This window comes from Aquarana catesbeiana, linkage group LG12, assembly GCF_042186555.1.
Source record: "Aquarana catesbeiana isolate 2022-GZ linkage group LG12, ASM4218655v1, whole genome shotgun sequence".
Lineage (NCBI taxonomy): Eukaryota > Metazoa > Chordata > Amphibia > Anura > Ranidae > Aquarana > Aquarana catesbeiana.
The window spans coordinates 206,515,931-206,529,604 of record NC_133335.1 but is presented as its reverse complement, the minus strand read 5'-3'; the positions used below and the strand labels follow the sequence as shown (position 1 = coordinate 206,529,604).

At 40.4% G+C, this 13,674-nt stretch overlaps 1 protein-coding gene across 3 annotated transcripts in view; it reads left to right on the top strand.

The window, feature by feature from the left end:
- LOC141113453 (BPI fold-containing family C protein-like) overlaps positions 1-13,674 on the top strand; it is a 66,930-nt gene that overhangs the window by 37,257 nt on the left and 15,999 nt on the right. For all 3 annotated transcript variants that reach the window (XM_073606551.1, XM_073606552.1, XM_073606550.1), the window contains 2 exons: positions 3,324-3,415; positions 5,647-5,820. In XM_073606551.1, the coding sequence (XP_073462652.1) occupies positions 3,324-3,415; positions 5,647-5,820 (266 nt within the window). The remainder of the gene's footprint in view (positions 1-3,323; positions 3,416-5,646; positions 5,821-13,674) is intronic.

The window sequence follows — 13,674 nt, the reverse complement described above, 5'->3', positions numbered from 1 at the left end:
GCTATAAGAAGATTGCCAAGACTCTGAAACGTATCTGCAGCATTGGGGCCAAGACCATATAGCGGTTTAACAGGACAGGTTCCACTCAGAACTGGCCTCGCCATGGTCGAGCAAAGAAGTTGAGTGCACGGGCTGAGCGTCATATCCAGAGGTTGTCTTTGGGAAATACACTTATGAGTGCCGCCAGCACTCCAGCATTGCTGCAGAGGTTGAAGGGTTGGAGGGGGTCAGCCTTTCAGTGCTCAGACCCTACGCCGCACACTGCATCAAATTGGTCTGCATAGCTGTTGTCCCAGAAGGAAGCCTCTTCTAAAGATGATGTACAAGAAAGCCTGCAAACAGTTTGCTGAAGACAAGCAGACTAAGGACATGGATTACTGGAACCATGTACGGTGGTCTGATGAGACCAATATAAACGTGTTTGGCTCAGATGGTGTCAAGCGTATGTTGCTGCAACAAGGTGAGGAGTACAAAGACAAGTGTGTCTTGCCTGCAGTCAAGCATGGTGGTGGGAGTGTCATGGTCTGGGGCTGCATGAGTGCTGCCGGCACAGGGAAGCTACAGTTCATTGAGGGAACCATGAATGCCAACATGTGGCCAAGACCATACAGAGGTTTAACGGGACAGGTTCCACTCAGAACAGGCCTCGCCATGGTCGAGCAAAGAAGTTGAGTGCACGTGCTCAGCGTCATATCCAGAGGTTGTCTGTGGGAAATAGACTTATGGGTGCTGTCAGCATTGCTGCAGAGGTTGATGGGGTGGAGGGGGTCAGCCTGTCAGTGCTCAGACCATATGCCGCACACTGCATCAAATTGGTCTGCATAGCTGTTGTCCCAGAAGGAAGCCTCTTCTAAAAGATGAATGTATAAGAAAGCCTGCAAACAATTTGCTGAAGGCAAGCAGACTAAAGACATGGATTACTGGAACCATGTCCTGTGGTCTGATGAGACCAATATAAACGTATTTGGTTCAGATGGTGTCAAGCGTGTGTTGCTGCAACCAGGTGAGGTGTACAAAGACAAGTTTGTCTTGCCTACAGTCAAGCATGATGGTGGGAGTGTCATGGTCTGGGGCTGCATGAGTGCTGCCGGCACTGGGAAGCTACACTTCATTGAGGGAACCATGAATGCCAACATGTACTGTGACATACTAAAGTAGAGCATGATCTCCTCCCTTCAGAGACCGGTCCGCAGGGCAATATTCCAACACGATAACAACCCCAAACACACCTTCAAGATGACCACTGCCTTGCTAAAGAAGCTGAGGGTAAAAGTGATGGACTGGCCAAGCATGTCTCCAGACCTAAACCTTATTAAGCATCTGTGGGGCATCCTCAAACGGAAGTTGGAGGAGCGCAAGGTCTCTAACATCCCCCAGCTCCGTGATGTCATCATGGAGGAGTGGAAGAGGACTCCAGTGGCAACCTGTGAAGCTCTGGTGAACTCCATGCCCAAGAGGGTTAAGGCAGTGCTGGGAAATAATGGTGGCCAAACAAAATATTGACACTTTGGGCCCAATTTGGACATCTTCACTTAGGGGTGTATCCACTTTTGTTGCCAGCGGTTTAGATATTAATGGCTGTGTGTTGAGATTTTTTGAGGGGACAGCAAATTTACACTGTTATACAAGCTGTACACTCACTACTTTACATTGCAGCAAAGTGTCATTTCTTCACATGAAAATATATAATTAAATATTTACAAAAATGTAAGGGGTGTACTCACTCTTGTAAGATACTGTATGTATAATTTAGGAGCCCTTATTGATATATAAGCGATTGGTACACGGTATCTCTAGAGGAATTTTCTTTTGGGATGGAAATGAGAGCCCCATTACACATAATTATGAGACTAACCTAGCTTTTCTTAACCCCATGCAACACTAAGGTTTCTCCAGATGATTCTAGGGGTTCCTTGAGCAATTAGTAATTTCTCTCTCTAATGAAACCAATGATCTTTGTAGCTATCTGTAAGAGCGGATTTGTCCAACTGATCACATATGTAAGAAATTTTTTTCCCAATTACCATCACAGTAATTTGCGATCTCTGTATTTGTGGATGATACTAAGCTAAGCAGGGAAATAACTTCTCCACAGGATGTGGAAACCTTGCAAGAAGATCTGAACAAATTAATGGGGTGGGCAACTACATGGCAAATGAGGTTTAATGTGGAAAAATTTGGGTGTCAAAAATATGAATGCAATCTACTCACTGGGGGGAAGATTCTCTGGGGAATCAAGGATGGAAAAGGACCTGGGGGTCCTAGTAGATGATAGGCTCAGCAATGGCATGCAATGCCAAGCTGCTGCTAACAAAGCAAACAGAATATTTGCATGCGTTAAAAAGGCGATTAACTCCAGAGATAAAACAATAATTCTCCTGCTCTACAAGACTCTGGTCTGGCCTCACCCGGAGTATGCTGTCCAGTTCTGGGCACCAGTTCTCATGAAGGATGTACTGGAAATGAAGAGAGTACAGAGAAGGGCAACAAAGCTAATAAAGGGACTGGAGGATATTGGTCATGAGGAAAGGTTGCAAGCACTGAACTTATTCTTTCTGGAGAAGAGACGCTTGAGAGGGGATATGATTTCTATTTACAAATACCGTACTGGTGACCCCACAATAAGGATAAAACTTTTCAGTGAGTTTAATAAGACACGAGGCTTAAATTAAAATTAGAAGAAATTAGGTTTTACCTTAAACTTTACTGTAAGAGTGGCAAGGATGCGGAATTCCCTTCTACAGGTGGTGGTTTCAGCAGGGAGCATCGATAGTTTCAAAAAACTATTAGATAAGCACCTGAACGACCATAACATACAGGGATATACAATGTAATACTGACATATAATCACACACGTAGGTTGGACTTGATGGACTTGTGTCTTTTTTCAACCTTGCCTATTATGTAACTATGTAACTATGTAATGTACTGTGAGCTTGGGATATAGTAATTATTATGTTATTTCAAAGGGTTCCTCCATGTGAAAAAGGTTGAGTAAAGCTAGACTAACCTTTTAAGTTGATGAATCAATTCAGTGAGTAAATACATAGAGGAACCTATAAGGTAAAGTACAATAAGTGATGGGCAGATACCTAGAAAAAAGAGTCTGATTTGATCTTTCATCTATGAGTAAGCCCATGGTGTTCTTTGTACTTCTTTATGAGAAAAGACCTGTACTACAAGTACATAATGAGTACATTGGTGGATTAGTCTTAACACTCCTTACCATTGTTGTGCATTACCATACTTCATGTTGTGAAATACTCCTATTTGGCTTGATTTACTGGAACAGGAAAATATGAATGCTGTTTCACTTTTTGCAGTGAACTTCACGTTATCTAGGAATATTGAGGCCGATTTGTCACTTACTAATGATCCAGAGATTTCCGAAAGGTATGCTGATCTGAATCTCAAGGTAAGCAATCCAACACGTCCAAAAACTCCTCAAGTGAAGCAAAACATGTAAATTATAGAGGTTCATTTGCAACCTATCTTTGTTTTCATTTTCGGGGCTGTCTACCCATTAAACATGTATAATAAACCAAATAAAGTATAAAAAGGGATTTTAAATGACTTCCTCAGAAATATGTAGAATGAACAATTTCATATCCAAATGTATAAAAAGCTTTGTTACAAATAGTTGTACATTTTTTTTTAGTAAAATCACATCCCAAGAGGGTATTGCATAATTTACATGTCTTCAAATTTAAGCAGCAGTCAACGCGTTTCAGAGCATTACCGCTTCCTCCGGACTATAAATAAGCTTGAAACTGTGTCATATCAACAGAAATAAAGTTAACAATAAATAAAACATAAATACAAAATTATATGTTTCTCTCTCTCTAATGAAACCAATGATCTTTGTAGCTATCTGTAAGAGCGGATTCGTCCAACTGATCACATATGTAAGAATTTTTTTTCCAAATTACCATCACAGTAATTTGTGATCTCAGTATTTGCGGACGATACTAAGCTAAGCAGGGCAATAACGTTTTCACAGGATGTGGAAACCTTGCAAGAAGATCTGAACAAATTAATGGGGTGGGCAACTACATAAATACATAATTATATTCTTTCACTCTTCATCTGTGTCCCACCAATGTATATACATACCCACTGTTGTAAAGTACAGGGTTACCAAGCAGAATTTTTACTGTGCTGTATCTGTACCTGGACCATGTCCTTCACAAGCTATAACACAACTGTCTGTTATATATCCTTTTCCTGCAGACAAGAGAACAACCAATTAAAAAAAACAGGCATGGAAATCATACAGTATATGGGACCTGTTTAGTCTGCAAAAGGTTTTTTTTAATTCTGTACAGCCAGTTTTGTGATCCAGGCACTCTACTACACGGACACTTTAACCTGGTCCTTAAGCTGGCGATATGCTAATTGATTTCTTTTGTTTAGCTTGCGAGCTGAACAAAAGAAATCTAACAAATTATTTCATCCACATTAACAGAGGACAAATCCCTGCTGCCAAGCTATATTTTTCAGCTGTCAAAATACCCAAACGGTGACAATAATTTGACTGAACAATGAACTTTTACAGTGTACACTCACCTAACCTTCCTGTTTTTCAGGAATCCCCTGCTGACAGCTGAATGTGCTGTGCTGGGATGAGTCATTGGTTGTTGGGACTCCAGTGTGTACCGACTCCCTATTAATCAGGAGGAAGCTGTCACAATTAGCAGTAGTAATAATTAGACTGCACACAGTGCAGAGGTCTCCCTCATATTATTTCCCCTTCTGGTCAAGTGTTCTTAGCCTTTAGTGTTAGGCTCTTTTTTCTATTGATAAATGTTAACTCTTAAAGGATATGTAAACGTTTTTTTTTTTTTTTTTAAACAAACATGGTATACCTACCTCCTCTGTGCAGTTGGTTTTGCACAGAGTGGCCCTGATCTTCCTCTTCTGGGGTCCCTCAGCGGCACTCCTGGCTCCTCCTCTTCTCAAGTGCCCCATCGGAGGAGCGCTCTCCCTTGGGGGAACCCATGTGGGTGCGCTCCCGAGTCCTGCTGCTGAGTCCATTGACACAGACAGCAGGACTCGGCTCCACCCCCCAACTCCCGCATCATTGGATTTGATTGACAGCAGCGGGAGCCAATGGCTCAATAGCAGACTTACTGGCTGGATCACAAGGTACTAAAACTATGTTATGGGAGGGACACAAGAAAAACAAAGACTGCTGTGTTAATGCCAGTGATAGACTGCATCATATATGTCATAGTTCTACTTTAAAGCGGAGTTCCATCCAAAAGTGACAGCTCCGCTTATCTGCTTTGGGGGGTGGGGGGGACGAGTACCTGTTCTCCTTCCCCCGCCGCCAGGCCATTCAGAAAGTGCAGCGTGCTTCGCGCATGCATAGTAGGGAAGCGGCCGTGAAGCTGGGGTGCAGACATTGCTGGATTCCAGGACAGGTAAGTGTCCTAATATTAAAAGTCAGCAGCTCCAGTATTTGTAGCAGCTGACTTTTAATAATTTGCTGCGGTAGGGTGGAACTTCGCTTTAAGGAAGGTTTCCTGCTAGTAAGACTGTTGCAAATCTAAAACATTTTATGCTTTATCTTTGAAAATGTTGTGCATTTATTGAGTAAACCAATCTACAAACATCATTTTAAAATTAATTATATCCTAATTACAGGGCCAGTTCCGTGAGCCTAACGTGACCGCGATGCAATATTCTCCAGCTCCATTTACTTTACCAGCCCAGGATTCCTCCAGGTCTTGTGCTGGAATATCAGAGGCCTCAGTAAATTCCTTTGTTAATGCCTACTACTCAAGTGGATCTATGAATGCCATGCTGTTCAGTACTTCAGTAAGTACAAGTGCCTTTCGGTATACCAGCTGGAGAAAATAGGGAATAATGGGGAATAATGCCCATGACAACCAGTCAGATTTTTCCTGCCATTTTTTGACAAAGGTTAGATTCCTTTCTCATAAACATGACTTTGTTCATCTAGCTACCAACACATGCTGTTCCCCATATTTATATGAAAGGTACAGAACATACAGTGCTTGAAGGATGATACTGATACTTAACAAAGTGTTGGTAATAGAACTGCTACCTTATTTCAATACACAGGTGTTGACCGATTATAAAGTTAATACGGTTTTGCAAAACAAAATATTAGAGAATCACCACTGAATGCTTTATTGCTGCTAAATTACCAAAAAGGACCTCCTAATCTACACCGAAATGCTTACTGAAATAGATGGAAAAGAGAAATAGAAAACATAGCACACTGGGAAGTACAAATATATTTTTTTTTTATTGAACAAAAAAAATGTAAATGCACTCAAAACAAATTGATCAGGGCCTAGCACCAGGAAAACCATCCAGTGGACATTTCAAAAGTTGCTTAAAAGAAGTATCACATTAAATTTCTTTACACCTATCCCTTCCCCATAGGACTGCATGCATTTTATCCCATCTTTCTAGGTGATGTTGGACAGAGCGCCCCTCTCCACTCAATGCACATCTAGCCCACCACAGTTATTATTATTATTATTATTATACAGGATTTATATAGCGCCAACAGTTTGCGCAGCGCTTTAAAAATGGGGGCAGACAGACACTTACAATACAAATCAATACAGGAGGGATCAGAGGGCCCTGCTCATTAGAGCTTACAATCTAAAAGGGAGGGTCAAGTGAAAACAAAAGGTATTAACTGTGGGGGGTGAGCTGATGGAGAAAATGAAAAAACAAAAACAGTTGTTAGGTGTTGTCACGGACCTGGCCGGAGCAGAGGCTGTTGGAGAGGACTGTATGCAAGCCTGTTGCCCACCGATTATGGGCCCTAGCATTTGAGGTGAATGAGAAATCCAGTCTGAACTGTATTAATCGGACTCAGTCATGTATATATTGTATGGGGACTCCTTACTGTAGATTTGTGTCCCTGAAGAGGGAGGGGGGATTCCTCCAGCAGCCCACTGCTGATAAGACTGATTCATTCTGTTGGGACACATCCTGTGAGGAGATGCTGGTGTTATCAACATGTGTTTATGTTAATTGAGAGAGCTGATCACATTAGCCACCAGCACTGGCTAATAGACGAATGGTCTAGGCTGAGGAGGGGGGAGATTGTTGTTTGTATTGTTAATTGTATTAATGTGTGAAGCTCGGTGCCCACAAGACTGTCATCTGGTCTGGGTACATTTTGTAGTAAATTAGGTCATGTTAATTAGGTTAGCTTTGAGTCATCCCTGCTGTATAAAGGTCTGTGAGATCTCAAAATAAAAGTAGTTCTGATGTACTCCAAGACTGGTGTTGTCTAGTTCTTGGGGTTCCTATAGCCAGATCCATTGGACTCGTGTTCCAGAACTTAGGAAGCGGTATATGACGGAAGCACTCAAGCGGAGTGTGGGGCGTTCCGTGACAGGTGTGGGTAGGGTAGGCTTCTCTGAAGAGAAGGGTTTTCAGGGATTGTCTAGAAGCTAATAGAGTAGGGGATAAGCGGACAGATTTGGGTAGGGCATTCCATAGGATTGGAGAGGCTTTGGAAAAGTTCTGGAGGCGAGCATGGGAGGAGGTGACGAGGGAGCTAAAGAGCAGGAGGTCTTGAGAGGAACAAAGAGAACGAGTAGGTTGGTATTTAGAGACTAAGCTAGTGATGTAGCTGGGGGCTAAATTGTGAATGGCTTTGTAAGTAGTTGTTAGTATTTTGAATTGAATTAGTTGAGTGAGCGGAAGCCAATGGAGGGATTATCAAAGAGTTAGCAAGGAGATGGAGAAGACAGGATGCTTTGACAGCCGAGCACTTGCCCGGTCAGATATCACAGACAGCTTTACAGGGCACTTGGAAACATGAAACAAAATACTACAAATGTAGTCCCATGGAGAAGTGTTAGGTGTAAAGAAATTTAAAGTGATACTTATTCTTTATAAAAGTACTTTATGAAAGTACTCTTTCTAGGCCTCCAGCAAAAGCACAGGTTCAAGCAGGGATGGATGCTCTGATGTTGGACACTGCAGGAACCGAAAGAGAGATCCACAAGATCATCCCAACAGATGGTGCAGAAGGGAGACCAAAGTTGTAACCTGAATTGTACCTCCACTGCACTAACATGTTTCAGGGCCATGCCACTTCATCACCCTTCTGCACCAATTGTTGGGACAATCTTGTTGTTTCCTTCCTTTTGGTTCTTGCAGTGTCCATCTCAGAGCATTCATCTCTACTTGGATCCCTCCTTTTTTAGTACTGTAGATTGGGGGTCACCTGAAACCTTTTTTGTGCTTTTATTGCTAAGCATGTATTTCTGCTCCAGCGACACCAAATCCTTTAAATAAAAGTGAGGTGATACTGGATATCCAAAGGGGATGTAATCAACAACAATAGTATTTAACCGAGGGGCGATTCGGCGTTTCTCTTCTTACATGATACATATAAATTGGGACAGCATGCGATGGGTCAGTTTCTTTTTCTGGCAAAACCGGTCAGGCACATTTTCTACTTGGACCACTTTTACCGCCTGTTGGCGATGACTTATCCATTCTGAAGTACATTAGCACAAATGCTGCCTGGGAGTGTACAGTATATATGCACATTACTATGTTGGCACAAAGGCTATGGACGCATGAGGACGTAGACATACACATGAGGACCCAGGCCTGGTCCATATATTGTAGCCTGAGGAGAGCTCTTTTTATTTGCACAATAGACTGATGGAGATGAGCGCACTAAGCTTGTGACTCGCTTATCTACAGAAGGCAACTATTTATCACCATGGGTGCTTAATATAATGGGCTGGGAGTCTATACAAGCTTTTCCACAGCTTTGTCTACTTATAACATTGCTCCACATACTGTTCAAGTTATTATCTCTGGATACTTGTTATTTTGGATAGCTCCTCAAACATATTTATATTTCTGGTACAGTATATCCAGATAGCCTAATTGCCTCTAGCCTTGGATATTACCTTTAGAAGGACAGAGCCTTTGGTTTGCCTCATTTGTTCCCTTTTTATTTTAGGCAGTTTATTTGTGCCATATAGGCATTTGATGAGTCCAATTTCTGGTGAATTACCTAATAATTGTCCTTGTTTGGATATGCTGTTTGGATGTTATTACAAGCGAACTCCTCATCAACTCCTTATGAGTATTGTATTGTGATACAAATTTCAGCAAGATGGACAGGATGTTTTATTGTATATACATGTTTCCATTCTGATGTGTCACATAATTAACTGGCCCACTATTTTTCTTTTGTCTTAGGGGTTGGTAGTCAAAGTTTCTTTTTTCTTTTTTTTGATGCTCTACATCACTGTTAATTTTGACATCAAATTTTGATTTAGTTTTAGCCATAGTCTTTTAACTAAAATGCCATTTTAGTTTTAGTTCTAATTTGGTCATCTGAATTATTTTAGTTTTAGTCAACTAAAATCACAGGTACATTTTAGTCGACTAAAATCGAATAGGTTTAGTTAAATTGTAATGCATTATTTAAGCATTTCTCTAGAATTGCCAAACTCATTATATACTCCTGGAGTAAAAATCTTATTATTTATGGTATTAAGGTTTGAATATGCACCACAGACACAGATTTAGCCGTTGTGATATAAAACATCATTATATCTAAAACCAAGTTTCATAATTAAACAAAAATATAGATTTTTGACAAGCACAAGTGCAACTTAAAAAAAACAAAAAAACCCTGTAAACATTATTCACTGTAATGCCATTGCACATATTACCTGAGTATATTACCAACATGAAAGATTAAGAAAAGCCTTTTCCTTTTTTTTTTTTTCTTTCAGCAGCTTAGTAGATTCTCTCTACATATTCTTATGTAGTAGTGCAATAGCCAAATACATGTTTAAACTGAAGGCTCCATGCACACTGGGCTTAAAAAACATAGTTCCCATGGCAGAAAAAAACGCTCTAAGACCCCTTTCACACTGGAGCGTTTTGCAGGCGCTATAGCGTTAAAACTAGCGCCTGCAAACCGCCCTAAAACAGCTGCTCCATTCGCTCCTAAGGGCTTTCACATTGGAGCGGTGCGCTGGCAGGGCGTCAAAAAAAGTCCTGCCAGCAGCTTCTTTGGAGCAGTGAAGGAGCGGTGAACTCACCGCTCCTCCACCACTGCTCCCCATTGAAATCAATGGGGCAGCGCTGCGATACCGGCGGCATTTTGTGGACGGATTTAACCCCTTTTCGAGCTGCGTTTTGCAGGTGGATTTAACCCCTTTTCTGCCGCTAGCGGGGGGTTAAAACGAATAGCGCCGCTAAAGCGACGGTAAAGCGGTGCTAAAAATAGCGCCACTTTACCGCTGATGCCAGTGGCGGCACAGTGTGAAAGGGGTCTAAGGGCCAGTTCACACCAGATGCAGTTCCGTTTAGTTCCGTATGCTTTTTCCTGCACTAAAATGCATGCACAGTGTTTTCCATGTATTCCAATGGCTCTAGTTCACACCATGCAGTCAGTTTCCGGCCAGTTTCCAGTGCAGAAACTGACTGGAAACTGACTGCATGGTGTGAACTAGAGCCATTGGAATACATTGAAAACACTGTGCATGCATTTTGTACAGAAAAAAAGCATACGGAACTAAACGTAACTGCATTTGGTGTGAACTGGCACTAATAGTGTATTTTTGTACACAGTTTAGGCGAGTTTAGCGTTCTTTCTGCCAGAAAGCTCCAATCAGAAATCCAGAAGGGTTTTTTTTTCCCTACTTCTAAAAGCTGAGCTCAAAATATGCCTGTAATCGTCCTAATGTGAATGGACACATAGGATAACATTAAAAGAGAAACAAAAGAGTGCCTCTAAGTGTAATATGTATTTGTACATTAAAATAATCCCACAATTGGACACTCACATGATATAGGATTATCATCAGTGGTGATAATCAGGCAGAAGGTGTCTCCAGAGCTTCCAATCCGAGTGTGTAACAAACCACGGTATGACAACGAGATTGTTCGGTATGAAATCCAGCAAGTCCAAGTCATTTCCAGGTGTAGGTGGATGGAGAGCGGCTGGTAATGCAGCGCCAGCCTGCATATGACATCACCAGGTGGAAGGGGAACCACAACGCATTTCAGAGCATGCGCAAGTCTCGCACAGAGCAAACACTCTGAAATGCGTTGTGGTTCCCCTTCCATCTGGTGAAGTGACAAGCCGCTCTCCATCCACCTTCACCCGGAAATTACTTGCACTTGCCGTCTCTCATCCCGACCATCTCCCTGTCATACCGTGGTTTGTTACACACTCGGATTGGAAGCGCTGGAGACACCCTCTGCCTGATTATGGCCACTGATGAGCCTTTCACAATCCTATATCAAGTGAGTGTCCAATTGTGGGATTATTTTATTGTACAAATAAATATTACACTTAGAGGCGCTCTTCTGTTTTTCTTTTTATGCTATTTCTCAGAGTCGGCTTCACTCCAGAGAAGAGCTTGTCATTTGTGTACTAGTCCACCTCTAGCCTGCTCATAGACAGGCGTTCCTTTACCACATAGACTTTTAATGGACTTTATGGACTTTTATTTGATTGGTTTTATTTTGAGCGCTGGCATTTATTGTGTTTGTACATAGGATAACATTGAGCTGCTTCTACAGACAAAACACAAAACTCCTGTGGAAGCTGAAATTTTGAAGCCAGTGTGCATGGAGCCTTAATGTGCTATCATAATAGGCAGTGGATGTAATTGTGTTTACAAATGCCAACAGACGGTGCCAAAGAGATAATGTGGATGAGTGTAATGCACGCTTTCTCAATCTTTTAACCCTAGAGGAACCCCAAAAATGTTAATTTCCCGAGGAACCCTTACTAAAACCAGTTCATCAGGACTCAATAGGAACAATGCCCCTTATATTGGTGGTCAATAGAAAGAATGTCCCCCTAAAGTGATGCTCAGAATGCCACCCTTAAAGACAGCTAAAACAATATTTGGTGTCATGCTGCTGGCTTTGTTAAGTGGTGCTGAACCTTCAACTCTGTAGGCATCATCAAATAGGTGGTTCATCACCCACAGCTTAAGGAACCCTTACCTACCTCTAGAGGAACCCCAGGGTTCCATGGAACCCTGGTTGAGAATGGCTGGTGTAATGTGTGGAACTGCATAGGAAAGGGAAAGGATTGATGGGAGTCTGCGTCTCTCAGCCAATACAGCTTCCCAAAAGAGTCAGGGGCCTGGGGCTTTACAGACAGGGGGAGCTCCGAGGAAAGCTGAGGTTCAGGTGGGTAAATGTCCCTACCTCACATTTTTTGTTCTGTTTTCGTTTGTTGACGAATATTGGAGTTAATTTTCGTCAATTGACTTTGTTTGAATTTTATTTTTTGTTTAGTTTTCATCACTGAAAACATGCAGCTGACAAAAATTATGGACAAAAATATTTTCGTCAACTAAATTAACACTGCTTTACATTTAGTATACTATATCGGTGACTACCTTCTATCCTTAAGGCTACTAAAAATCTGTTTTGTATTATAGGACAGACCAGATTGAGGACTTTTTTTTATTGGTGTGTGTATTTAACCTCTCTCCCCATTATCTCAAAAAAAAAAAAAATCTGCTGTTGGGTTTAAAGTTTGAGTATGTAATGTATTGTGACCCTCTAGTCTAGTGACTGTATGAATAAGACTATACTGTATAAGTAATGTTAATAGTAAAGTATGAAGTGTAATAGACAAGTGCACTGACAAAAAATATGTTCGTTTTCATTTCATTCGTTTTTTTTCTTTTTTCGGAAATTCGAAAATTCGGAAATTTCCGAATTTCCGAAGTTTCGAATTTCAAATTTTCAGATTTCCCAATTTCGGAATTTTCGAATTTCCGAATTTCAAATTTTTGGATTTCCGAATTTCAAAATTGCCAAATTTCGGAATTTTCGAATTTCTGAATTTCTGAATTTCGAATTTCTGAATTCCGAATTTTTGAATTTCTGAATTTCCGAATTTTTGCATTTCCGAATTTCCGAATTTTCGAATTTCCGAACTCCAAATTTCAATTTTTCGGATTTTCAAATTTCCGAATTTCGAATTTTCGGATTTCCGAATTTCCAAATTTTTGAATTTCTGAATTCTGAATTTCCGAATCTTCTAATTTTCGAATTTCGAATTTCCAAATTTTTGAATTTCCGAATTTTGAATTTCCGAATTTTCAAATTTCCGAATTTTGAATTTCCAAATTTTCAAATTTCTGAATTTTCAAATTTTCGAATTTCCGAAGTTTGAATTTCCGAATTTTCAAATTTCCGAATTTCCAAATTTTCAAATTTCCGAATTTCGAATTTCCAAATTTTTGAATTTCCGAATTTTGAATTTTTGCATTTTCAAATTTTCGAATTTCTGAATTTTCGAATTTTCGAGTTCCGAATTTCTGAATTTTCAGATTTTCAAAAATTCAAAAATTCAAAAATCTGAAAGAAAGAAAGAAAATCAGTAAAATTCAAAATAATAACTAACTATTAAATTATAGGTATTGGAATTTCCTTTAAAATTTGGCTGTTAGTGAACGTAATGAATACAAATTTATCTGAAGTTACAAATTATCCGAAATAACGAATGATGTATCTAAACAAATGGAATGGAACAAATTAATAATAAATAATAATAATAAAAAGGTTTTATTATTATTATTTATTATTATTAGATCGTTATGTTCCATTCGTTTAGATACGGCATTCGTTATTTCAGATAATTCATAACTTCGGATAAATTCGTATTCG